General features: G+C 45.3%; 2 protein-coding genes across 2 annotated transcripts in view; one reads left to right on the top strand and one right to left on the bottom strand.

The window, feature by feature from the left end:
- Positions 1 to 13,454, top strand: part of LOC142013262 (aquaporin-7-like) — a 45,803-nt gene extending 32,349 nt beyond the window's left edge. Inside the window, exons 6-7 of the mRNA XM_074994419.1 lie at positions 6,827 to 6,954; positions 13,376 to 13,454. Of these exons, the coding sequence (XP_074850520.1) occupies positions 6,827 to 6,954; positions 13,376 to 13,404 (157 nt within the window). The 3' untranslated portion in view covers positions 13,405 to 13,454. The remainder of the gene's footprint in view (positions 1 to 6,826; positions 6,955 to 13,375) is intronic.
- TPGS2 (tubulin polyglutamylase complex subunit 2) lies at positions 1,826 to 25,143 on the bottom strand. Its single transcript, XM_074994417.1, has 7 exons — positions 24,998 to 25,143; positions 18,362 to 18,441; positions 10,658 to 10,745; positions 9,061 to 9,192; positions 7,033 to 7,146; positions 4,380 to 4,540; positions 1,826 to 2,394 (listed from the first exon to the last, which is right to left on the bottom strand). Exons 1-7 carry the CDS (start codon positions 25,068 to 25,070, stop codon positions 2,152 to 2,154), a joined length of 891 nt encoding a protein of 296 aa, XP_074850518.1. The 5' UTR covers positions 25,071 to 25,143; the 3' UTR covers positions 1,826 to 2,151.
- Positions 25,144 to 25,347: the final 204 nt, after the last annotated feature.

Genomic DNA, 25,347 nt, shown 5'->3' with positions numbered 1-25,347 from the left:
TGGCAGCAGCACTGCAGAGATGCTGAGTGCGTTGTCATCCACAGGGCAGCCCAGGGCTGCCTCAGTTATAATGGGGTATAGGGAGCTACCTAAGACGGGGATCATCTTAAAGTCATTTTAGCCCACACCCCTATGGCAATCCAGTCCAGGCTGTGCCTCTCAGAGGCCCAGCACAGATTCTTGTCGTGAGTTTTGTGCGTGTGCTCTTTGAAGGACTTGGTGTGCTTCAAACCCCAGCCCTGTTGAAGGAAAATATTATAATCTTTATGAAAATGCTTACACAGGGCTTAATACTTCCCAGTGCTGTACCCATACAACACTTTGTGCAGCAGCTTGGGATTAGACAGGTATGCAGTCCCTTTAGCAGTGAGACACCTGCCTTGTAAATGATCATTGCTGGTGTCGAGGTGGTGCCCTTGAAAAGTGGCTGGGTTCCATTTGGTCACAAACTGGCCATCAAGGTTGTTCTTGCTCAGAGCGATTCTTGTTTAGAACACGGGTGGCTGGGCTGCACTGTGTTAGTACAGTGGTTCGGACACATTTAGCCATGGAATGACCCACAACTGCATTGTGTCTTGTCTTGCTGCTCATCCCAGGTCCAAATTGGTGCAGGGGGTGGGTCCCAAAATGCATAGGCTTGCTGCCACTGTCACCTCTCTCACCCTGCTGAGGGGGCACAGACCACCTGCAATAGCTTCCTCTGCTCCAGCAACACAGCCCTAGTCCTTGCCTGGTATTGGGGGTGTAGCCCCAACATGCACACATTGCAGAATGACCACGTCCCACGCACGCCCTGCAGCAGCAGTTCTTGTCCTGTGGGGCTGTGGCCAGCTCCTAGACCCATGGACACAAGATGCTACTGTAGGATAAGGGTGGTGCAGGCTTATTCTCCAACCCACCCACTTATCCCCTGGGGAACCCCTCTGCAGCAAGCTCCTGATCTGTCTGCAAACTTTTTGAGACCCAGCGGTGGGCTCGGACCTACAATTTGGGAACCTCGATGGGAGGAGGCTTTTATAGAGCCTGATCCTGAGAAGCCTGACACTGGAAGTTGTTGAGCATGCCTAGTGAGATTTGCATGAGTCAGTGAGCCGCTTAGCACCTAGCACAGACCCCACATTGTTCCCAGACAGACTGTTAACCTGGAGCCAGGGAACTTCTGAGGAGAGCAGCTCAGGACCATGAAAAAGGGATGTTTTTAAGAGGGCTTGCTGAGGTGCTGCTGGACGTACATCAGTGTTTCACAGCACTGTCCTTGGCTAGTCTGCCTGGTTATCATGTGAGGTGACTTGGTACCTTTGCACTGCTCTGGCCATGGACAGCTCTTGCACGGATGGCACAATGTCAGGTATGGTTTTGAGCATGCAAAGGTCATTTTGGCTTAGAGACCTGAAGACAGACACTAAAGGGATGGGATACACCCAGTCAGAACTGGAAAAGATGGCCTAGGAGAGGGGACACTGGCGAATGGTCATCAATGGCCTATGCTCCAAGATGTAGGAGTGGAAGAGGCTGCAATCAATCAAAGGTCCCTTTTTTAACATGCAGTCTGCATAAATAGTTCAGAGCCTGAGCCAGGGCTGAACACTGAATGGGATTTGGGGGTGGGGGTAAGCATGAAGCCCTCACATATCACTGGGCCATGCATGAGGACCAGTCCTACTCTGTCAAAGTCCAGAGGAGCATTGCCACCCACTTCAGTGGATTTGACCCTGCACTCATTACATGCCATGATAACATCTTTCTTCTAAAAGGACAAGGGAGAAATATTTATTGGTGCATGTAGGTTGTATTTAATAAGAAGCATATGATAATGATGGAGATTTAATTTACTTTATTTCATTGCTGTACTTTATCAGCAGTAACATACTCCACCCAGCTCGGTGGCTTCAGTGGCCTTTTGATCCACACTCACAAGTATTTGCCCATCACAACAGAAAGGAATTCACCACCGTCTCTCCAGGACCTGCAGCTTTTTGGGTCTCCAGCTTTATCTCCCATTAATCAAATCGTGGTTTATGTCATGCAAATGTTGCAACACAGTTTGGACTGGGAAGTCTCTTCATGCAGGAGAAGTGGTTTGATCTGAACTTCAGAGACACCCCACCCCGGTGGGGTTTTAACAACCTGGCATGAAACTGCTTTCCAGAGTCAGGTTTGTGGGTCTCGTTTCTTCAGGGAGCCCCCAGAGAGCGAAGAGGGCTTGGAGGAGGTTGTGCTTGCATGACTTTTCTGAGAGCTTGCTGGCTGGGATGGCAATTTCTTTTTGATCACAGGAGTTTTGATCTTGCTTTTAAAGACCTTGTTGGGGTCCAGTTTATTCACAAAGGAGTCAGCTTCTTCTGAGAGCAAAGCTGTATTGATGGTGATGGGTTTGTACATGCTAAACCATTGCTGAAGAAAGCAGATTGTGGGGAAGGAGGACAGGGGGAGAGGGGAGGAAGAGAAATCACACATTACAGACTTGGAGAGAAACGCTGAGAATCAAGCTTGGAGCATTTTAAACATGCTGCTGTTAGACGCCTGTGTCAGTTTGGGTGTCAGTTCACAGGGTTTTATGCAATGAGCTTTATAGCAGAGATGGTTTGTAGCTACAGAATGAGAATTGCAATAAAAGTATCCCAAGGTACAGGGATGTCTGGATTGAGGCCAGAAGTGAAGCCTGATTCTCCTAGTTTTCTGTAGCTGTAACTCAACAAACATTAGGGTGTTTTACTCCTGGTTTATACCAATACAAGAAAGGGAAAATTTATTTGGATTCTGACAAGCAGCAAGTGATTAGTAATACTTTGATATTTAACTTGCCAAAAAAAGGTTGTTAGAATTGCTAGGCTGCTCATGTGAAATAAAAAGCCCCCAATGCTCATCTAACAGCACAGGTTTAGTTGTGCAAACCTACACTCAGACCTTGGGTTCACTTTTCTTCTGACTGGTCTGATGAGCGTAGATCACCATCTGCATTATACTGTAGCCACCAGGAAGTTCCATCCCGCAATTCACATTCCTGTCTTCTACTTTTCTGCTCTCTACGTTTTCTACTACAGTCAGCTAGCTCATGAAGCCAGGAAAGGGTTACCAGGCTCAACCCTGCCTCAAAACATTCTCATGCCAGTGCACAGCACAATGCGACCCAAGATAAACAGAGGGTCAATACCCACACGACCGGGGTGGTAGATCTATGTACTGTGTAAGGGGAAGATCTGCAATATCTCCTCCTGAGAGCCCTTTCCAAACACTAAGTCAGCGGGACATAATCTAAATTAGGAGGAAATTTATCGGTTGGGGAATCATTTTGCACAAGGGTTAATGAATACATACAATAGTGTGTTGGGAAAAGCGATTGCTAGAGGATAATGAGTACAGCCTGGATCAATCAACTGGGTTTTATTTAGAGCACAGCATGCAGTGGAAGAAATTTAAATGCAGGGGGCCTAATCAGCCCTCCCTAGGCTGAAACTTGCTCTTGGCTTCAGAGAGCAGTTTCACGTGCCTAGCATCAGGGAATGTCATTTGGCTGGTGGCACAGCTGCAAACTCTGTGATGAAACAAGCAGCCCTGATCAACTTCATGTGACAGGGAGCAAAGGTCCTGCCAACACGCATGGAGACAGCATGGGTCAGCGCACAGCTGGAAAGGGTGTTGTCTCCCACGGGTGCAGAGGGTGGAGTAAAGAGCCAGGTTGTGACTTAGCTGAGTAAGAAATTCAGAGGAAAGGCAGGAGGCTATAAAAGCCATGACGTGGCAGTAAGAAGGGAACAGCAGTGAGAACAGGCTAGAATCAGATGGTGCCTTTATGCCAGGCCTGGTCAAGGAACAACATGTAACCAACACCACTCCTGGAATAACTCTGGGAGATATTGCGACTCTTGCTCCCCACAGGCATAATTTCTTAGAAAGGCAGGGGAGTGCTTTGCTACAGCCTTTTGCAAGGTGTGGTATGTTCCAGGCTTGCATATGGTAAGATCTGCTACCCAGTGTGCAAGGGGACCTTCCTACCTGCTTGCTCTCAGCAGCTGGGGAGGGGAAAGCAGAACAGGGAATGGGGATTCAGCCCTTGCCTTTCCACCATTCCCAGAGTTGTGATCTGGGTTGGTTTTATGTGTAGGTGGTCTTATCCCACCCTTATCCCCCTGCATAGCTACAGATGGGGAGAGCTTAATAAGCATAACAATAGCAGCAGTACCATGGTGTGGCTGCTAGAAAGCCCAGTGCCAGCTCACCCTCCTGATCTAATATACACCACTTACTGCCCACTCTGATGCCCTGCAGAAGATAACCTTGCTTGCTGAGAGCCTTTGCTTGTTGCTGTGGCAGGTGGCTCTGCTCACCACTCTTGAGGAAACTTGCATTCAGACTCGCTGCAGAGTCTGCTCTCCTACCTTAGCCTGGGGGCTGACGCCATAGCTGGTGAAGGCATACTGCCATTGGGGGAGGCCCAGGTGAGTGATCAGCAGGCGATAGTAGGCTGTGAAGGTGTCAGTGAGGAAATGCCAGTACAGAGCTCTGTCCAGAAACCAGATCTCAGTGTCTGGGGTGACAACTGGAATTGAAACAAAGGAACTTAAATTGTAGCGTTGTTTTGAAGCTCCTAAATGAAGTCATCTGCAGATAAGCTGTGATGTTGTGATACTTCTGACATTGTAAAGGATAACTCTTCCAGAGGGGCATGGCTCAGATCCAATGTTTTCTAAGGTAGCATGGTCTCGTGGTTATAGTTTGGGACCCAAAAGTCCTGACTTCTAGCTTCCATTCCCAGCTCTGCTACTGACTCGGTGTGTGCAAATTAACTAGTTCCTGTGCCTGTTTTCCTATATGCAACATGTGTATCGCTGAGCATAGCCTGAGTTTGGAAGGGACTTCACAATGGTTCCTTTGAACTGCTGACAAAATCCTGCTTTGCAGGGAATTTTCTCCCTCTTCTGATCAATACTACCTTGCTAGAGGCAACAGCCTCCAAAGAGTGTAAAATCTGAATGATGCAGTATCAGGTTAGCGGTGTGACTCCAGATTGCTTTCTTAGCCATTTCACTGGTGTAAACCTCCCTAGCACCACTGGGTCTTTATGCCTGTCTCCTGCCTGCATCCGTTTCCTCTCATTGCTAGGTGTAGGGATCACTCCCAGCCAGTCCTTGGTTGGATTGCTCAGTTCTACTCCTAAATCTGAAGAAGAGGGTCTTTCCCACAAAAGCTCATTACCAAATAAATTAAATTGATAGTCTTTAAGGTGCTACAGGACTGCTTGCAAAGATACAAATTAAACCAGCTATCTCTCTGTGACTACTTTCACGTCTGCATCCTCGAAATCAGAGAGCGGTTTCTGTCCTGGGCACACATGCTAAACTTCCAACAACAGTCACCACTTGACAACGGTGGGTGTTTTTATTAGGAACAGGTATATTAATAGAGTGGCATGTGAGTGAGAAAGACACACACCAAGGTTAAACAGAGACACATCAGATGACTACCGCTAAGTGATCCGTGTACTTTACTGTTCCCCTAAGGGCACCACCCTACACCTTGGCTCCAGGATAAAGTCTCAGTCCTATAACTTGGAAGTATGGCTGGTGTTTGGAACCCTTCCAGGGGTGTGTGACAGGTGGTATCTCCACTACACCCCACTGGTGGCAGCATGTTATGTACAGGTGGAACCTCTCTAATCCAGAACTCTCTTGTCCAGCAAACTCCATAATCTGGCTTGGTTTTATATCCAGTTTCCTGTAATCCCATAGAGTTTGTTTACAGCTACCAGTCCTGGCTCTCAGTGTTCTGTGCTGTTAATTAGCTGTCATTTACCCCTACACGTCTTTTAAGAGCTCAGGGAGCAGTGGAAGTGTTGGTAATGTGCTAGACAATATTGACCTCCCGTGGTCTGGCAAATTCTCTCATCTGGGACCAGTCAGGTCCTGAGGGTACCAGATGAAAGAGGTGTCAAGTATCAGAGGGGTAGCTGTGTTAGTCTGGATTTGGAAAAGCAACGAGGGGTCCTGTGGCACCTTATAGACTAACAGAAATGAAACTAACAGATGAAAGAGGTTCAACCTGTACTTGTAGGTAAACATTGCTGTGACAAGCAAGCTGTATCCATATGCGGTACATAGCTCTGGTAGGAGAAGACTGTCGGATAAAGCATCAGCAGCTCCCTGCGGCTGGCGCCTTTCGCTGCTGTGAAGGAAGGGTTACGGCAGAGTAGGGTGGGGCGAAAGGCTGCCTCCCCCTGTCTAGAGGGGTAAAGTTCCAGTAGCAGGGGGGTGGGGGCAGTGGGACATTACTCAGCTGAAACCCACAGTGCATGGCTCGGGTGAGGAGAAAGGGGGCAGGGAGTGTACTTGAATTCACATCCACACTCTGCAGGCATGTCTATATGCCACTTGTTCAATCTGTGCCCCACTGACTCCACTGCGTTTTATACCTATGCAAGGAGGTACCTGCTGCTGGAAGAAGTGTGCAGTGCAGACACCTCAGCAGAGAGTTCTTTTCTAGCCCAGCTCACATCTCTCTTGCTCTTTGGTGAGGCCTTGGTTAACTTTTCCTGACAGGCCTGTTGCAAGGTCATTTCTAAACAGCTTTGCGGGTCACTGCAGCAAAGCACAGGGTCTGAATCCAATTCAATGGCTTCAACTTCTCAGTGTTCTCCCCGCTGTCTGTCAGAAATGCTGTGGCCCTTCCCAGCGAACGTCCTTCATTTGGCTTTTGTTTAACCCCATTTCCACATGTGAGGCACTTTACACATTGGAGGTGCCTTACTGAACCCTTACGGCTATTCACGTGCATAAGCGTTTGCAGGATCAGCATGCTAGTGTGGAACCTTTCCCCTCTGTGTATGTAGAAACAGCACTAAAGTTACAACGTGGGCTCATCTGTTCAATACCAAGGGGGAAATCCTGACTCCAGTGAAGTTACCAGGAATTCTGGCATCTGAAATCAATGGAGCCAAGAGTTCCTTCACAATGGCAGGTAAGTTCAGAAGAGTAAGAGATATGCAGATGCAACCATTTATCGGGCTTGATTAACTGTGGTCTTTTTAGTCTTTACCTGGTTTAGTATGCTTATAAACGAGGCAAACTTTCCCATTTCCATTGCATGAATCTAATTCGAATAGCAGGCTACGAGAGTCAAAGTGAGGTTTTTCTGGCTGGTCTTCATTACCTTTAAAAAGAAACAAAATCGCCTTACGGTCTGACTTCACTGAACAGGGGGCCAAATCTGCAAATAAGCCTGACAGAGCCATGGCTGTATATTCCACTGGTAGAGCTGATATGCACCAGGGCCTCACCTGCATGGCCACACACCCAATGCGAGCACTGAAGTTTGGAGCAGAAGGACCCAAACTGTTCCAATGTAGTTGTTGCACGCACAAACTTATGCCCATGGAACAGATATAGGTGCCATAGATTCATAGGGCTGGAAGGGACCTCAGGAGGTCATATAGTCCAGCTCCTTGCTTCAAGCAGGATCAACCCCCACTAAGTCATCCCAGCCAAGACCTTGTCAAACCGGGACTTAAAAACCTTGAGGGATGGAGAAAGTGCCATAGTAGAGGCGTGTTTGAACAGCTGGCCCATAATTTGGCTTGGAAGGATTCACTTTTAATTAGCAAATTAAGTTGTTAATTTTTTTACAAGAAATCAAAAGATTGCCAATTTAAAATGTAGAGAGAGAAAGTTCAAAACAATTGAATGAAAAGGTACCATAAGCAGGTTTTTCATTTTTATGACAATTACTGTTTTAGTTCTGCTCGTCTATAGACATCTCTGGATACCCCTCAAAGATGCTTACACATAAATGCACCTGAAGTTCATAGAACTTGGATGTTCAGCAACCTTATTGCTGATCTACATAACCCTTGTCAGAAGCTAGGGCTTAACATTGTTTAATATCAGATAGATTAAATAGTAATACACATGTATTGAAGCCTTACAAAACCAGCTTATATGGCGGTAAGAGCTCAGCTGCATCATTTTAGAATGGCAGTTTTAAAATCCTCTTTCATATTATTCATCATGTTGTGAATACTATTCGTTATGCAACAACCACAAACCCATTCCAAAAGCAATTAATGGTTATGGTTGTCATGACTCAGTCTCATAAGTAAATTAGGGTCAGTCAACACAAATACACCCTCTAGGAAGGAAAATGGAATTATTCCTGCAACAAAAGAAAACAGACATAAACTGATAGACTCTACCATAGAAGAGCAAGTGATTTTGGGTCCCCACTAAAGTCAAAGGGAGAACTCCTTTTGAGACATGATCTGCTCTCGCATGTGCCATGCAAAGTCAGCAGAGTTGCATGTGGGTAAAGAAGAGCAGAACTTGGCCTATCTGATTTCAATAGCAAGAGGATCAGGATTATAGGAGGACTAGGGCAAAGATTTCTAATGGCTAAAAGACAGGATTCCCTGACAAGCCAAGGAAGAGCTACAGAAATCAAATAGCAATTTGTACATTTATCATTTTTCTGCACAGTCAGCATGATACTATGTTCTGCTGATTTCACTTGTTGCACCCTGTTAGCCTGCAAAATGTTAGGGGAGGGGAATGTCTCTCTTTATTTGCCAAATGCCTAACACCTCCGGATGCATTTTCTCCTCCTGCCTCTTGTTTCCGTACCTGCTTTCCACTGATGCTGCCAGCTCTGAAGAGCTGCATTCAAAGTCAGTGCATCCGGTGGGCTTGTTCACCTCAGTGGCAATCATTGCCCATGGTAGTTGATATTATAGGGTAATGTACATGCTTCTTCCAAGCTGAATGAAAAGAGGAGGCCCAAACTAACAATTGCAGGCAGGGAAAAACATAGCCAGGGGAGCAGTTTGGTTGTGAAAGGTGTGTAGACAATGTTGGCGGGGAGGTGGAGTTAATGGTCCCAGGTGGACCCTAAGTAACCAGACCATTCCTTCTCTGGAGCAGCACACAGTGACGTCTGACCTCTCTACCTGTGCTAGCAAAGTGCAGCTTGGCCTGTCATGCAGAAATGCAGCTTATTCCTATACAGCAGAATGAAGGAGGGAAAGCACGTTCCGAGACTGGGTGTGCCATCCCATCTGCCAACAAGAGGACCTACCTTCCTCATCTGTATCATCTTCCAAGTCTGCGAGGGTTGGGGCACTGGGTAGAGCGTATGCTGATGATCCGCCAAGGCGACTTAGCTTAGAGATGCTGTTAATCACCATGGAGCCCAGTGGCATGGGGTTATCTGTAGAGCACAGTGACAAGAGTGATCATTAATACACCCCAGTGACAGGACAGCCGAAGTGATCGTTTCTTTTTTGTTCAAGCCCCGATGTATTCTGTGAACAATGAGGAGAAATGGGCATTGCAGCAGGCCTGGAAGTTTGACGGCTGTCGGCTCTGGTGAGAACAACTCATAGAGATCGCCGAGTCAGCAGCTGCCTCTTGTTTCTTCTGAGGAAACGCTAGCTTAAGCCCTAGTACTGACTGCTACTGTAGCAGTCCGGAAGGGAGCAAGGGAAAGCGTCAGTCAGCTGATGAAGCGTTAAACCTATTCAGGGCTCTATGGGTCACCACATTTTGAATTCCCATTTGAACCAACCCGCAGGTGCTGTGGATTGGTGTCAGGTGCTCTTCATGTGAAACTCCATTTCACAAGGAGATGAGCACATTCTGCAGGTACCCACTGACGCTAGCTGTCTCCAGCGGGAATGCCTTGCAACAATCACACTTTGAGGTGGCAAAGGCCTGGACAGTGGTGGCCAGGGGCCTACTTTGAGTGAAAGAGTCTCCCTGTTCCTGCCAGATACAGGTGGAAGAAAGAGGAACCAGTTCAGCTATCACTTATACTGGAGTAACTCCACTGAACTCAACAGAGTTAAACTGGCATGAGATCAGAATGAGGCCCAGAATCTGTACCTGCTAGCATGGAAGTCTGGGGTAACACTTCCTCCACAGTCAAAGCGACAAGGATCAGGACCTTCATTTAAATGTTGTTCATTGTTAAAGTTCCCCACTATTACAATGGTAGCAAGGGCTCTACGTTCCTGGGCACAGCTACTGCCTGTTGTATGACCTTGGCAAAGTTCTTTGACCACCTCCTGCCTCTGTAAAGTCAGATGGAAATCTGAAGAGTGTGAAAAGTAGGAAGCCAACTGACAAGCAGGTGTTCCCTCTGAGCTCAGTAAGTACCAGAGAAAAATTGCAGGCTGAACTCAAACTTGCATGCTGATCCATTTGATGGTGGATTTAGGCAGTACATACTGGCATGTAAGTAATGATAAATAGACGAGGTTCAAGCAAGCACTCTGCACAAAAAGATCCCATGTGGAAATGCTGCATGTTCACGGATCATAGGCTTAAGCCTGAAGTAACATGCACAGAAAGTCAGGTTGTTCATCCTTTATCAATGGGGCTTTCCTTGTGTTGGCTTTTGATTCCACAAAATACTTTGGACTTTTGTTAATTAACAGGCAATTTTCTACATCAGTGAGCGAACTATCCAAAAATAGCTGGCTAAAGGGCACAGTGGTTATTCTTCCATTCAAAATTATGTCACTCCTACAGCACAGATGAAACTAAATGGAGGGGTCTGTTATGCAGTGATCAAATGGAGAGGAAGGGACTGTACTGCTGCAGGGATGCACAGAAAGAATGGAAATTTTACCCTAAAGGATTTTAAGCTAAAGGAAAGGAACAGGGAGACTTACCATCGATCTTCACACTCCAAGTCATGTGGAAGCCATCACTCATTAGGTAGAAATTCTTTAAATCCTCTGGCAGCACACAGGAGTTTTTCTGTAATCACAAATGCCCCCGAACATTATCAGAAGAAAGAGATAGATAGAGTGTGCTTTGATCCAGATAACTGACTCACTGTTGAGAAAGGAACATTTACCACCAAAGATCTTACTGAGTCCCAACACAATTCAAATCACACAACTGGAGAGAGGCTTTCAAGTTTCCTGGATTTGTTGCCCAACGCAGGTTAGTTATTTGATCTAAAGGCACCTTTGGGAAAACTTCATGTCACTGGTTTATCAATTTAGCTATCGGTAGCAACAGGAATATTGTAAGAGAGTTCCATGATTTTCGTATCAGCGGCACCTTGTGTAACGAATTCACTCTCTATACTCACAGACTCCAAGCCATTGGCTAATCCACACGCAGCTTCCAGCAAAAACAAGAACTCCTGTGGCACCTAATAGACTAACAAAACAGTTAACCTCTTCCATTTAATCTACAGGACCTGCAGTATTAAGACTTCTGTCTTCCATGGACTTTCAGTCTCTAAAGTGGGATAGGCAGACAAGCAGATCTGATGTGCCATCCAACAGTGTACCTATCTACATGGAGGGCCCAATCCTGCAAACACTTACTGCCAACCTTAGTGCTTATTACCACGAGAAGCTCTACTGACTTCAGTGAGACTATGCCCCACGCAGGCACTGTGCTCTGTGGAAACGGTGGGTGGGACTCTTGGACAGTAAATTCCACATACATTTTAATACCTAATACTAAGTGCATGACATGACTTTGAAAACCAGAAAAGATTCACAACAGGCACTGGTTTAAACAAGCCAAGGAAAGATGCTGCATGAATCATAGAATGCTAGGACTGGAAGGGATCGTTTCTCCAATTTCTCTAGATCATTTTGAATTTTGTCCCTATCCTCCAAAGCAGTTGCAAACCCTCCTAGCTTGGTATCATCTGCAAACTTAATAAGTGTACTGTCTATGTCAATATCTAAACCGTTGAAGATATTGAACAGAACTGGTCCCAATACAGACCCCTGCGGAACCCCACTTGTTATACCTTTCCAGAAGGATTGAGAACTATTAATAAACTACTCTCTGAGTATCGTTATCCAGCCAGTTTTGCACCCACCTTATAGTAGCCCCATCTAAGTTGTATTTGCCTAGTTTATTGATAAGAATATTATGAGAGAGACAGTATCAAATGCCTCACTAAAATCTAGGTATACCACATCCACCGCTTCTCCCTTATCCACAAGGCTCATTATCCTATCAAAGAAAGCTATCAGATTAGTTTGACATGATTTGTTTTTTGCAAATCCATGCTGGCTGTTCCCTATCAGCTTACCACCTTCCAAGTGTTTGCACATGATTTCCTTAATTACTTGTTCCATTATTTTTCCTGGCACAGAAGCTAAACTGACCCATCTGTAGTTTCCTGAGTTGTTCTTATTCCCCTTACCATCACCCCGCCCTGCATACCTACTGATATCCGGCACCCACTTGCTATGCCACTACTTGTCCAGCAGCTCAGGTCCCCTGGGCAGTGCCAGCATCCCCACCATGGTTCAGCTTGACAGCACCACTCACCAGCCCTTCTAAGATGTCTTGCTGCTGCAGGTACAGAGGAAGATACACATAACACACAGCTAGCAGATTGTGGGTCAGGTGCACATTGACTCTGGCAGATGTGGAACAGACGTGAGACTCAAGTACTGCAGCTGGTCAGCATCAGTGTTGGCTCTGAGCACCAGTGAGGACTGGACTAATGCCACAGGTCACAAGGCAGGGCCCACTTCAAAGGGTTGGCTATAAACATCCAGAAAGAGTACTTTTATAGCCCAGCCCCCGTATGTCCACAGCTATGCCGTTAATGATGAACTCTCTCCAATCTGTAGGTGGCCTTCATCCATTGCTCCCCATGGCAACTGCTACTGTGGCCCATATATTCTTGGTTTTGCTGCATGTTATTATTATCTGCAACACCATACAATTTGTTGCTATGTTATCATTTACATGTCATACCATTATCAGGTACTTTCTCATGTGCTCGGGGTTTAACTGATTGCCATATGTGGGCTGGGAAGGTATTCTGGCAGTGATCTGGGGGTATTTTTGCAGAGTGTATGTGTGACTCGCTTGCCAGGATTATCTGAGTGTGTCTCACTTATCATTTCCCTGCTACTGTGGGATCCGCTGGCACTGGTGCAGCCCAGTCCTTCCTAATTTCTTCCTGTTGCACATAAGGTCTAATCTCCCACGGGCTGCAGTGCTGCCTTGGTCTTGGTTTGGTTGTTGGGTTTAGTGTGTGGGTGCTGGGTGTGGCCAATGACTTGTGACACACAGATGTTCAGATTGGATGATCTGGTGGTTCCTTTTGCCCTCAAACTATCACCAATTTGGTCCCTGGCAGGGTGGCTCTTCCAAAACCTCCTGAAAATGTCTCCCTAGGCAGCGGGTGCAAAAGGGAAGACATCTTTGTGTTGAGAAGGACTTGTCTGTTACGTGATGAGAGAGGTGAATGAATACTGCTGGGCAAAGTTGCTCAATGCTAGTTCTAGTAGAAGACTAAACCATACACATAAGCTTTAAATTTTCCAAATGCCTGTAACAGATGTGCCTCTGTTTTGCAGGCTCTTTTCAAAGCTAAATATTTGTCATTTCACATGCAGCTTCATGGATTCTAACTTCACAAGTCTAGTTGCAAGAGCCAGGGTGTGGAGTAAAACAATGAAGGAAGCTGCATGAGAGGAGATGATTGATGTGTTGTGAAGCTTAACAGAATACAAGTATTTACATGCCGTATACCGTCACATTTTTAAAAAAAACTATTTAATCATGTAATTATGTTGTTTTATTAATAAACTTTCACATATGAACAGCTTCATTGACGTCAGTGGCGTTATTCTCCTGAGAGAGACAAGAATCAGGCCTCTACTGATAAAAGGTCTATTTGCGGATGGGGATAAGAGGTGAGTGCACAGTTCTGCTGCCCTGAGACCTCCTTTTTCAGGAGGTACATTAAACCCTCAATTTTACGCATCCTGATATAACTGACTTTGGACATAACGGACGCTGTCTGCCAGCCCCGCTACTCCCCCTAAATAAATGCCGGAGATACACCACAGCCACCGCCAGGGCTGGAGGAGCTGCGAGAGTAGCTGGGCTTGCCAGGGCCACTGGAGCCAGAGGAGCTGCATGGGGGGCGCAGGAGCTCTTCTCCCCCAGCCCCTTGTGTGTGGAGCATGTCGACACCTGGCCACTGCTGCCTGAAATGGTGTTCAACAGCAGCCATGGTGTTGGAGGATGCTGCCTGCTGGCAGGCTAGGGGTGGCCATGCTTTATCTTCATTTGGTTGGCTCAGAGCTGAGGGCTGGTGGAGTGGCAGTGCTGAGAGGTGCAGGAGGTGGAAGGACCGAGGGGCCGGCATTCAGCTCCTCTGCTGCTAATCAGAGAGGGACGGGGGTGTGAGGGGAAGAACAGGGCAGGAGGGGTGAAGGGAAGAGGTGGGGCAGAGGACAGGGTGAGTGATGGGCTGGGAAGGTCAGTGCATCATCATACAGTATAATAATTTGTACGTAACGGACTTTCGGCATTAACGGACATGCCTTCCCCTCATTAGTCCGTTAAATAGAGGGTTTACTGTATATCAATTAGCATCTGTGTTTCCAGTCACATTCTCTCTCTTTTTACCTTCACTTGAGAAACTTCCTCAGCTAACTCACATTCATTGCCTTCTCCATTGGATGGGTCTAAAGACAATCATGGAAGTTGCTATGCTAGAGCAGAACATGGTGCGATTCAGGATCCTGGATATATTGTTCAGTGTTTTCCATGAGGGTGGAAGAAGGCTGGCTAATCTGTCAAGCTACCTTCAGTCACAAGGGGTTACAATTTCAAACAACTGTCTTAAAACAAAAAAGTGAGATAAAATTATAAGCCCAGAATGGCTTACTTCAGCCAGGTGCGTGCACCCTGCTCAGCTAGTGCTTTCTACAATTGAACTCATCAGCACCATAAATGATAAAACCAAGATGCCCAATATCTGATCTGATGTGGCCGCTATATCACAAAATTACCTAGAAAGAACATGTTTGATGCTTATGTCTTCGTACAGTGGTGAGGAACTCTATCAGCTGACAAAGTTAGAGTGCTCAGCTTGTGCTGGTCCTTGTATTCCCACATACAACAGAAGGCTTTACAAATGACAGTTAACTCAAATAGCAACATAGCCCCTTATTAGGCACAATCATATGAAAGTTAACAGAAATTAAATCGATAGGGCACAACAGACAGTACTCTAAACATAGAAAGGCACAGAGCTCACTCCATGTGAGACCTGAGTGAGGGGAAGAGAAGATAGATGCCATATTTGTATGGCTCCCAAACACTGGAGATGGGCATAGGCCAATCTGTCTCTCCACATAATTTACTATGGCTTGAGGGCTGGTCTAAGCCAGCTGCTGAAGTCTCCAGAAACAGGTCTAGCAGCTGGGAATATCACCAGTTTCAGAGATGTTTCAGGTCACACCCCCATGTCTGCTCTTCATAGGGGAAATTCTCAGGCAGGTGTGTTTGATGGCTTTACACATCCTTTGCACCAGAGGAGCAGCATACCTGTGCTGCAGCAGGCCCCAGTCCAGGCATATTAAAAACATTGCTTATAAATAACAGGGATAGCATTGTGTATCTGATTTTATTAGAAGATTATAAAATCTTATAGAATAGGGTGCACTGGGGAACTACCTTCTTTCTTCATGGCTTTTGACTCCATGTGCTTCTCAGGACTCACTAAGCACGTCCTCGGCTGTGTCCCTTTCTGAGGGATTAGGTACTGCCCTGTGTGCTTACCCTGCTTTGTAGTCTGGCATGGATTCACTGCTCTGTCTCTCCTCATCTCTCTTTGGGGCGCTATACATCCCTGGGGCAGTCCAGAGAGATTAGTTCTTGTGCTCCCCAGAGGGCAAGATGTTCCCAGTTCTTAGGTAGCTCTCCTGGTCCGCTCCCCTCCCGCTGCCCTATCCCTTTCCCTCGTCACCCATTCCCCCACTCCCCTGACTCCAGTGGGTATGGGGCTCTGACTGAGTGGGCTCATATTCGAGGTCTCTGCTGTTTTAGTGACCTATGAGTCAAAAAAGAATTGACCAACTTCCTGCAAGATTTGCAGAAAACAATCCTTGCTGTTTGGAATGCGGTTACATTTCAGGACAAAGCATCTTTCTTGGCCTACAGTGGGAGTTAAAGCAACGGATTGTAATGTAATCTGATTGTAAGTTTACTATAGATCAAATATTAAAGTCTGAATCAACTGTTTTCACTCCATTAAATTGGTAAACAGTGTCACCTAGTGGTTGTGACAATAAAATAAGAGGTATAATATGCCTAAAAACGTTTACTTGCATTCGTGTAATTAAGAGCAATGAGACTGGAAAAGACGAGAACTGAAAGTTCATCCCTAAGGGGGATGACTGCTGAGTGCTACCTGTGTGGCATGAAGAACTCTTAACTCCCACCGAGGACTATAAGGCTATGTCTACGTAGCAGCATTATTTCGAAATAAGCTATTCAGGAAGAGATTTTCTGGAAGAACTTATTTCAAAATAACACTGCTACGCACAAAATGCAATTTGAAATAGATGAGCGCTATTTCGAAATACAGCATCCAGATGCAACAGAACCTGTTTTCTTATTTCAAAAGAACCCCTATTCCCTGTGTATATGGCCCCTATTTTGAAATAGGAGCTATTCCTCGTACAATGAGGTTTGCAAATTTGGAAATAAGCTGGCGATAGCAGTTATGTCAGGCAGATGCTCGCAAAGTTATTTTGAAATAACGGCCGTTATTTCAAAATAACTTTGTTGTGTAGACCTACTCTAAGGGAATTCAGTGCACTGGCTACCTTGTGAGATCTCAGTACTTATTCCACAAGATCAAACCTACAGCTTATTTGTATTCCCTCACAAAAGGACATCTGTTAATTTTGAATGAAAGGAGGTAGGTTTCAGATCCCCTGCAGAGCAATTGGTAAAAAGCAAGGAAAATAAAGAAACAAAGCCTTCAATGCCCCATATATACTTCACTCCAGAAAACATCTTCCTAACCTCACCTACCTGCTTTTCACCACCCACAGCCCACACTCATCAACTACCAGCCTGACAATTCAAAATCCAGCTTTACTTGTAATTATGATTGCTGGTTACAGGGTCATGCATATGGATGATTAATAAGGATTTTAGGGTTGACATGGCTTCTTTAAGTTATATGATCTGTAGCTCTGTCCTGGCTTCCTTACTGATGGGTATAAGTAAGTGGGTTGTGGTTTTATATTGCAAATGATGACTATGAGAGATTTTTATCTGTAATGCTTAGGGACAGATAGGTGGAAGGGTAGCCCACAGGTAAATAGGGTTGCTACGTTTATGTAGATATGATGGAAATGAAATCTGCCTGCATTTTGATCCTGGGAAATTGTGCCCCACTCAATACATGCAGAACCCATGTCCCCCCACTTATTTTTTTTCCTCCACAGAATACATATTTTGCCACCCGTGAGCTGCAGTTTTGCCTTTCACCCACTGGGCCTGCTCTGATGCCAGAGCAGATGCCAAAAGGGAGGGTAAGAGACTGCATTCCTCACAGTGCGCTCCCATGGGGCCAAGGGTAGAAGCAAGGGGATGGCCTGCCTGTTCCATACTTCTCCCACCCACACCCAACAACCCTGTAGGTTCACTCCCAGGCTCCAGCCCAGCAATTACTTCTCTCCCCCTCAGTTCCTCCATTACCCTTTACAACTCCAAGCCAATACACTGCTTTCAAGCGGTGTGGGAAATACGTTTCTGTCATGTGGTTTGCATGAATTATCACTCAAAGTTCTGTATTAATATGCCTAGTAAAGAATCTATTTGTCAAAGAACATTTCCTGAATCTTTTTTATCATCTGTATTGTTATAAACACACTTGTTGGCAGGCATTTTGAAACAAATTACCAAAATAATTGAAATTGGTGTGATTATATTTTGTTATTTTGACCAACAAAATATACAGAATTTGAAAATGTGGCATGCAGAATTTTCAACTTTTGGCCAGAGAATTCCCCCAGGAGTAGCATGAGGGTGTGGGTATGAAGGCTGGTTACTGGTTCTCCAAGATGACTGAGGCAATATGGGGATATTAGTAGGTAGAAACTGGGTGGTTGAGGTTGAGAAAGGTGTGTAGATGGGTACACAGAATGACTTGATTGCATGACAAGTCTCCCTCTTTAATGGCCGTAAGGAACTTGATTTTACATCTCATCTGAAAGAGGAGCAACACAGTCGCCCCCTACTCTCATGATGCAGCTCAGTTTCAGGGCTGATGCAGAAGCGTGACAGTCACTTACTGAATCACTGTCTCTACTCTCAGCTGAACTTGAGTCTCCCTTTAGACTCCTATCAGTGGCCTTCTCCTCTTGTGAGACCCAATAACACTGCAATTACAGGTTGCATGAACGGAAGCTAGAGTACCAGCTGAAAAGGAGACAGCACTGCTCCAATTTGTGTCATAGACCTCAGGGAGTCTCTCTTACCTGTGGGCTGAGCTGTGTGTGAAATGTGCCAGTTCTGTTCAGTGTCCTGTACCCACACATAGCTTGTTCCAGTGCTATAATGAAACCACTCACCTGCTCCCAGGAAATAACAGAATGCCGTTCAGCTGGCTCTTTTTCCACAAATGTCACTTCGGTGACTCCTGGAGAAGCTTCTGTAAAACAAAAAGTAGAACATGAGCACAGCTGACGTGACAGCAGCAAGCGCTATGTTCTCTCTGGCTTTGCAAGCTAAGCAGAGTCAGGCCTCATGTGAAGTTAAAGGGGAGACCTCTAATGCATATGGGGAGTAGGTGGTGCTCTTGTCTCAGTATTGAACTGATGCCCTGGCATTAGCAGGCCTGGTGCTGCTGAAGATCCCATCCTTTGCCTAAGACCTATTAAAATCAAGGGATCAGGAGCTTGATTCAAAGGACCTCATGGAAATTTCCATAAAAGCACAGGTTTAGCCCTGGTGTCCTGGCCAAACTGCAGGAGTCAGATAATTATATTTGGCCTCTCTAAATGTGCCATGTAGTATCAGTTGGAGAAAGTATTTTTTGTTTGACTAGAGATGTTGTGCAGTGCTGCCACAACGTGTTAAATTTGCCCAGAGATAGATACAATTCAGTGGTTAAGTGATTCGCTTAAGGGTTAAGTCAGTGAAAGTCAGGCTCACGATCTGCAAGAGGTTCTTTAACGTGTCTCCCTCAGTTCTTTGCAGCTCACAATAAGTTATTAACCAATCATGTTGCTTTTACTATGTTATTAATTAATTGTAGTTAACAAAATACTCATCTCTGGTCAGTTGTTTTGCTGGGAGAATAAAACATAAATGTGAAAACAAAATATTTTCTGTGTTATAATATTTAAATACGAATATATTGTAAATGAAACAATGAATTCACATTATTGGGGTCTCTTTTAGGTAACGTAGATCACTTATTTGATTATTGAACCTGTGAGGTCTGAATATCACTGACTGAAGCGATCCTTTTATGAATGTTGGATCTGTTCCTGCAAACAGATCTGCATGAACAGACCATTATTCCTCTCTGGAATTCCAGTGGAATACAGGCTAGTCTACTTTCAGCAGCAAGTCCAGAATGTATAACAAACGATAGGGCTTCCTTGGACAGAAGGGAAGAGTATAAAATCAAGACATGCTATCTGCTGTGAGACTGTAACACCTTTTTGCTTGCATGTGTTCACATTATTATTTTAATTAATTTTTATTATTCATTCAAAGCTGACAGAAATCCATGAAAAGATTCCCATTGATTTCAGTTGATTTGGATCAGGTCTAAAAAGACTGCTTACATGCTGCAAGAATTAAAAACACTGGTAAACTGTCACTTTACAGTGTTTTAACAACTGGCTGTGGTATGAAGGGAATAAATACTGACTCCCAGAGCAGTCTCATTGTAATCATTTTATGAGAACACACAGTGCAGTGCACTAGACAGGAAAGGTGCCAAACAGCTCTGGTCATACTTTTTTCTCCAGAACCGAGCTTTGTTTTCTAATCTAACCGGTGGGCCTCCCAGAGTTTTCCAAGCAGATTGACAGTGGCAGTCAGTATATGGAAGTTTGACCTCCATCTGGAGTCACTAGTCAGAAGAGTTTGCACCACATTTCCTGAGGCTTTCAACATATATACAGCAGTAAGCCTGATCTGAAGTAGCATATTCCATATTCATGGATCTATTTTGGACATGAACATTAACTTATGGAAAAAAGATGCATAAACTATAGACCTAATCCTGAAGGTGTTTTTTTTTTTTTTGAGAGAGGAGTAAATTCTCTTTGTCGTGTTTGGAAACCACTGAAGTTAATCTTCTCTGGCTGATGCGGGACTGCTGCCTTCAGAAGACTTTCTGTCCCTTTGCCCAATTCTATTTCAAATAGTCCAGGGGTGAGAAATTAATTTGTCCTCTAAATGAGGACTCTAGCCTTCAGTAAAAGGCACCTATGATCTGACAAACCTTTTCCATCTTGAAATCCTGCATGTCTTGCAAAAAGTTCAGATAGTACTAACCAAATCATTTTTTTTATGTTCAAAGAAAACAGCGGGGACATTTAATTCATCTTGCACAAAGGCATAACTGGGATGGTGGAAGATTTAATATTGTATCAGTGACAGGAAGATGTAAGGAAATGAAAGAACTGCAAGCTTTAAAGTGGTCTGTACCAAATCCGAGATCAAAAGGAAGAGAAACTGTATCTTAAAAGCCTCAACGTTATATTAGAAATATCCTGTGAGTAAATGGAAGATCACACTTAACAGACATGCACAAGAATGGATGGGAGCTGCATTAAATATGGAGAAGAAATAGAAATCTGCCATGGACACCTTCTCAGAATCCACATGGAAACAATCAAGAGGCCAAGTTATGCTAATGATATGGATAAAGCTGAATGAATTCAGGCAGAGACATTTCCCATTTAAATATTCTGAATCAGATCACAATTGTCTCATCCATCTGTTTAGTACCTTTCACCTGGAAGGTTCCCAAACTGCTTTACAAACTTGATAAGAGAAACTTGATTCAACCGTCTGAGCAAAAACTTGGGAGTTGGGAATTCCCGCATTATAAGTTATAAATCTTGGTCTGTTACGAATTCCCCTTCTGGCCTTTGTCAAGTCATAAGTTTTCAGTAAAATGGGGTGAACAATGGAGTTCTTTCCTGATGGGGTCTTGCAAAGATTAGAGTATGGTTTGGTGTTGAAAAATGACTGTAAAAACTACATCAAGGGTTCTGCCTTTGCCTTATTCTCAAATCAAGCATGTTTAGTTTACAAACAAGAAAACGGAAAATTCTGTTAGATTCTTTCCGCCAGCCTTCAAAATGGAATCTAGGCTTGGCGAATGCATCAAGGGTCTTCTTTCCCAAGTCTCACCAACAGTGTATAGTTTCTGCTGGTTAAATTAGGCCCAGAGTGATAGGTGTGAAACTCCACTGTCCTCAAATTATCACCCTTGTAACACTTGTGAAAACACAATCTTCAGCAGGTTGGCACAGATGTTTGAGCTTAGTAAGCAGTTTTGTCCAGGACACTCAAAAAGGAAGAGGATTTGTAAAATGGGGACCACAGCATTTACCTGTGTAAGCTCCTGCACACAATAAGGAGCGAAAGCTTTAAAAGGAGCATGCCCAGTTTTAAGGAACTGTAACCATCTTCCACACATTAAAATGTTCCACTAACTCATATGATTTAAAAGGCTCATTGCTGCTTTTGTGTCCTTTCATGAAGAATAATGTCTATGATTTCTATGAGCCCTTCAGAGGAAGAAGGCAAACTAAAAGAATAAGACTCGTTTTACGAGTCCCAACCCTGAAACAAGGAATCTTCAGAATCCAGGTACAGTTTGGATGGATAGATAAAACAGATAACAGATAAACTCCCAAACTCCCAAAAAGAAAATAGGACTGCCTTTTTAAATTGTTCCACTTTTCGTGGTTACCAAAGGCACCACATTAACATCTTGAAATGTAGACTCGGGTAAGTAGCCTTACATTGTGTGACAGTGAGGATTCTGTTGCAAAATAAGCATGGGTCTGAATTTAAAGCTTCATTGCTATTGTGCATGAATTCTCTAGTATTACTCCATCTTTTTTTGCACTGTTGATTAAGCTAAATCTCACAAAGACACTCTTGGTAGGGGATAAGAGTGCCACATGGGGACTTAGTGTAGAATAGCTGTTCTGCAATAGCTTTTCTGGGCTATTTCCACATGTAGACAAGCTCTAAGGCACGGAAAGATTAAAAGCCTTGCTTGGAGTCAGTCAATGGCAGAGCTGGGATCAGACCCCAGAAATGAATTCTTGCTAGTGTTGAAGTAGAAGTGAATTTGCCATTGACTGCAAGGAGCGCAGAATTTCATCGAAGGTGTCTAGTGCTAATGACTACACATATTGGCATGGCTGCTGAGATAACTGTCATGTGAAATCCTATGAATAGGGTAGCTGGTTGAAATCCTCTAGGTTAAACTGTACAGATGGTTGCAGAGATGACGGTAGTGGCTTTTTCTGGTTCTGAAGTTGGCGTGAATCCTGAGAGCCAAGCTTCATGAACTTTAAAGGGACACATCATATGGTAAGATTTTGTATGATTGAGCCCTAGGAACTTGATCCTTTGGCTTGCTGAGTGTGCTAAACTTCCACTGAGTTTCAAGGGGAATTGCTAGTACAGGTTGAAACTCTGAAATCTGGCATACTCTCATCCAACAACATCTCTTGTCTGCAGGACCACGGATCTTGCAGGACAAGAGAGTCCCAGGGCTGGGAGGAGGACGGGCCAGCCAGACCAGCGGTAGGAGCCCAGAGCAGGACAGCCACAACTGGTCTGGCAGCAAGCTGGGAGCCAGCAACAGCCAGAGAGCCTGGGCTGGTAAGCTGGCAGCCCAGGCTCATGGTGGCTCATCTTTGGGGACAGGTGGAAAGCCACAGACCCAGGAAGCCCCTGGCTGAGGATCATCAGCTCATCCCCAGGGTTGGGCGGAAAGCTGTGGTTGGGGCTAGGCAGGAAGCTGTGGCCCTGGGAAGTTGTGGCTGGGGAAGGGTGGCTGGGGGTGGGAGCAGGCAGCTGAGGAACTCATGGGGGGATGAGGAGGTCGGGACGCTGTGGGTGACAGTGGGGAGGCGAGCCTAGGAGCAAGGGCTGAGGCCAGTAGCAGGGGCAGAATTGACACCCCTGGTCCAGGACCACTCAGGTCTGGAGGATGCCAGACTAGGGAAGCTGAACCTGCACTCAGCACTATTCAAAAATCAGACATGAAACCATATGACAAAGAAAAACGACTGGAGGAGTGAGCATACTTAACAGACGGGAGAGTTACTACAACAGTTACTCATGAGAAATATATAACAGTGTCATGTGTATCTATCTCATGTAAGTTAATGAGCAAACCAACTCATCTAAGCTTGGTTCCATGCACTGTGTCCAGCACTGCTAAACTCAAGCTTTCAAAAATCATGAGATTTTAAACCCACCATATTTAAAATAGATTCATTTCTTACTCCCTACCCTGCACCTTCTGCTTCCATACCGTTAGGTGGCCCCTGGGTCACATTTTTCAGTACTTCACTGCAAGCATGAGAACTAGGAATTATTTTTTTAAATAAAAGCTCACATGCTCACACAATTTTATGATTTTAGGAAGTGGAACCTTAAGAAAATGCTACAAAATATCACAACAATAAAATGACAATGGTTTGCAGCACCATGAGTCTTCCTATGCACCATGTATTGTATATCCAGTTAGTCAGCTGGTATTGTCTGTGCCTGAGGTATTTGTAGCTCTTCCAACGCTACATTTCAGGGGTAGGCACAAATATAGCTACATGACTGGACCTCTCATACAGCACCTGTGGCTCTGTCCAGACATGGAATTCATAGGGTCTAAGGCCAGAAGAGGACTTCTCTGAACTGATTCCTACTTGAACTAGAGTAAACAGCTTTTATAAAACCCAGTCTTGATTTAAAGATTTCCAGTGATGGACAGCAAATGGATCCTTTGCATCAAATGGCAAGACCTGGGCACAAAGGAGCTTTGGAACAAAGCAGGACAAGAATCAGTTGATGTTCAAATCAACAGAAGAAAGTGGGGATGGCTAGGCCACACTCTGAGGAAACTATTGTCCAGCATAGTCTGCCAAGCTCCCACAGGGATCCCTCAAGAAAAACACAAAAGAGGAAGACCTCGGACAATGTGGAGAAGATCTACTGAGACTGAAGGACAACAACTGGGGTACTTCTGGGATCAGCCAGAAGTTTTGTCCTGAGACAGAGTGAAGGGGAGAAGACTTGTAGATGACCTATGCTCCACCCGGAGTACAAGGGTTTAAGTCAAGTAAGTCAGTGATGGACGGCCTATTGAAACTCCACTCAGTAAATTATTCCTGTGGCTAGTTAGTCTTCCTGCTAAAAGATTACTTTTTTCCGAGCCTACGTTAGTCTAGCTTCCACTTCTGGTGTTTGATCATGTTGCACGCCTCTCTGCTAGACAACTAAATATTTCTTTCTCACAAAGGGAACGAATAAACTGTGAGCCAGTCATACGTTAAAGAGAGGGTTAAGCTAAATAGGTTGACCTGATTCTCTTGCTATAAGGCACGTTTTCCAGTCACAATCATTTTCACGGCTCTTCCCTGCACTGTTTCCAGTTTATCACCATCCTGCTTGAACAATGGGCACCAGAACTGGACACCGCCCTCCAGCAAAGATATAATAACTTTGCTACTCCACTTGGAGATCCCCCTCTTTTTCACCCCGAATGGTATCAGCTCCTATGACCACAGCCTCACGTTGGGAGCTCACCATCAGGTAATTAAATAAGAACAAGAATGGCACTTATTGCCATCACTCTTGGGTTTAAAACATCATGAATGGAAATCAACATTCGCTCTTCAGGGCGTTGCTTGCCCTGTGTCTGGGCCCCACATCCCACCCCATGTCCCAGCTGAGTCTGCCTAGGGAGCATATCAGAAGAGGCACTGGGGGTATGTAAGGCTGGCAGGGGTGATGTGCCCAGGTGTATCACTGCCGAGGAATGGCTGGCAGCCTGCGAGTCCCCCTTCCCCCAATGCCCAGGTAGTTCCTACCTTGGCAGGCTATTGAATGCAACCACTGCTTCCATGCCAATGTACCAAAGCAGTTTCCATGCCAACACACCTGACTAGGGCCGTTTCCATGTCAACGCGTCGCCCCCGCCAACTCTAGGCTCTCACCTAATATCCGGATGACCCCCAGGGTGAGCTTGTCCAGAGAGGGCTTGAGGCTGCTGTAGGGTTTGTCCTCCATCCTCGGCACATCCTTTCCCCAGCTCAACACCTTAGACAGCTGTGCGTATGGCAGAGGGGTGGGGAGAGGGTATTACGCTGATTTTGTCCCCCTTCGGGCCCTGTAGAGAAGCGTGCGCCGCGGAGAACTCCGGGAGCTGTAGTTTCCTTCGTAGGGGCGGGCGGGCCGTTGGGAGAGGTGCCTCATGGGATTTGGAGTTCGCTCCGAGCTGCTTTCCCTGAGACAGAAGGTAGGGAGAAATACAGCTCCCAGAATGCACCGCTCTTCCTCTGACCTG

Source organism: Carettochelys insculpta, chromosome 5 (assembly GCF_033958435.1).
Source record: "Carettochelys insculpta isolate YL-2023 chromosome 5, ASM3395843v1, whole genome shotgun sequence".
Taxonomy (NCBI): Eukaryota; Metazoa; Chordata; order Testudines; family Carettochelyidae; genus Carettochelys; species Carettochelys insculpta.
The sequence above is the reverse complement of the archived record's forward strand: the minus strand, read 5'-3'. Positions and strand labels throughout refer to the sequence as shown.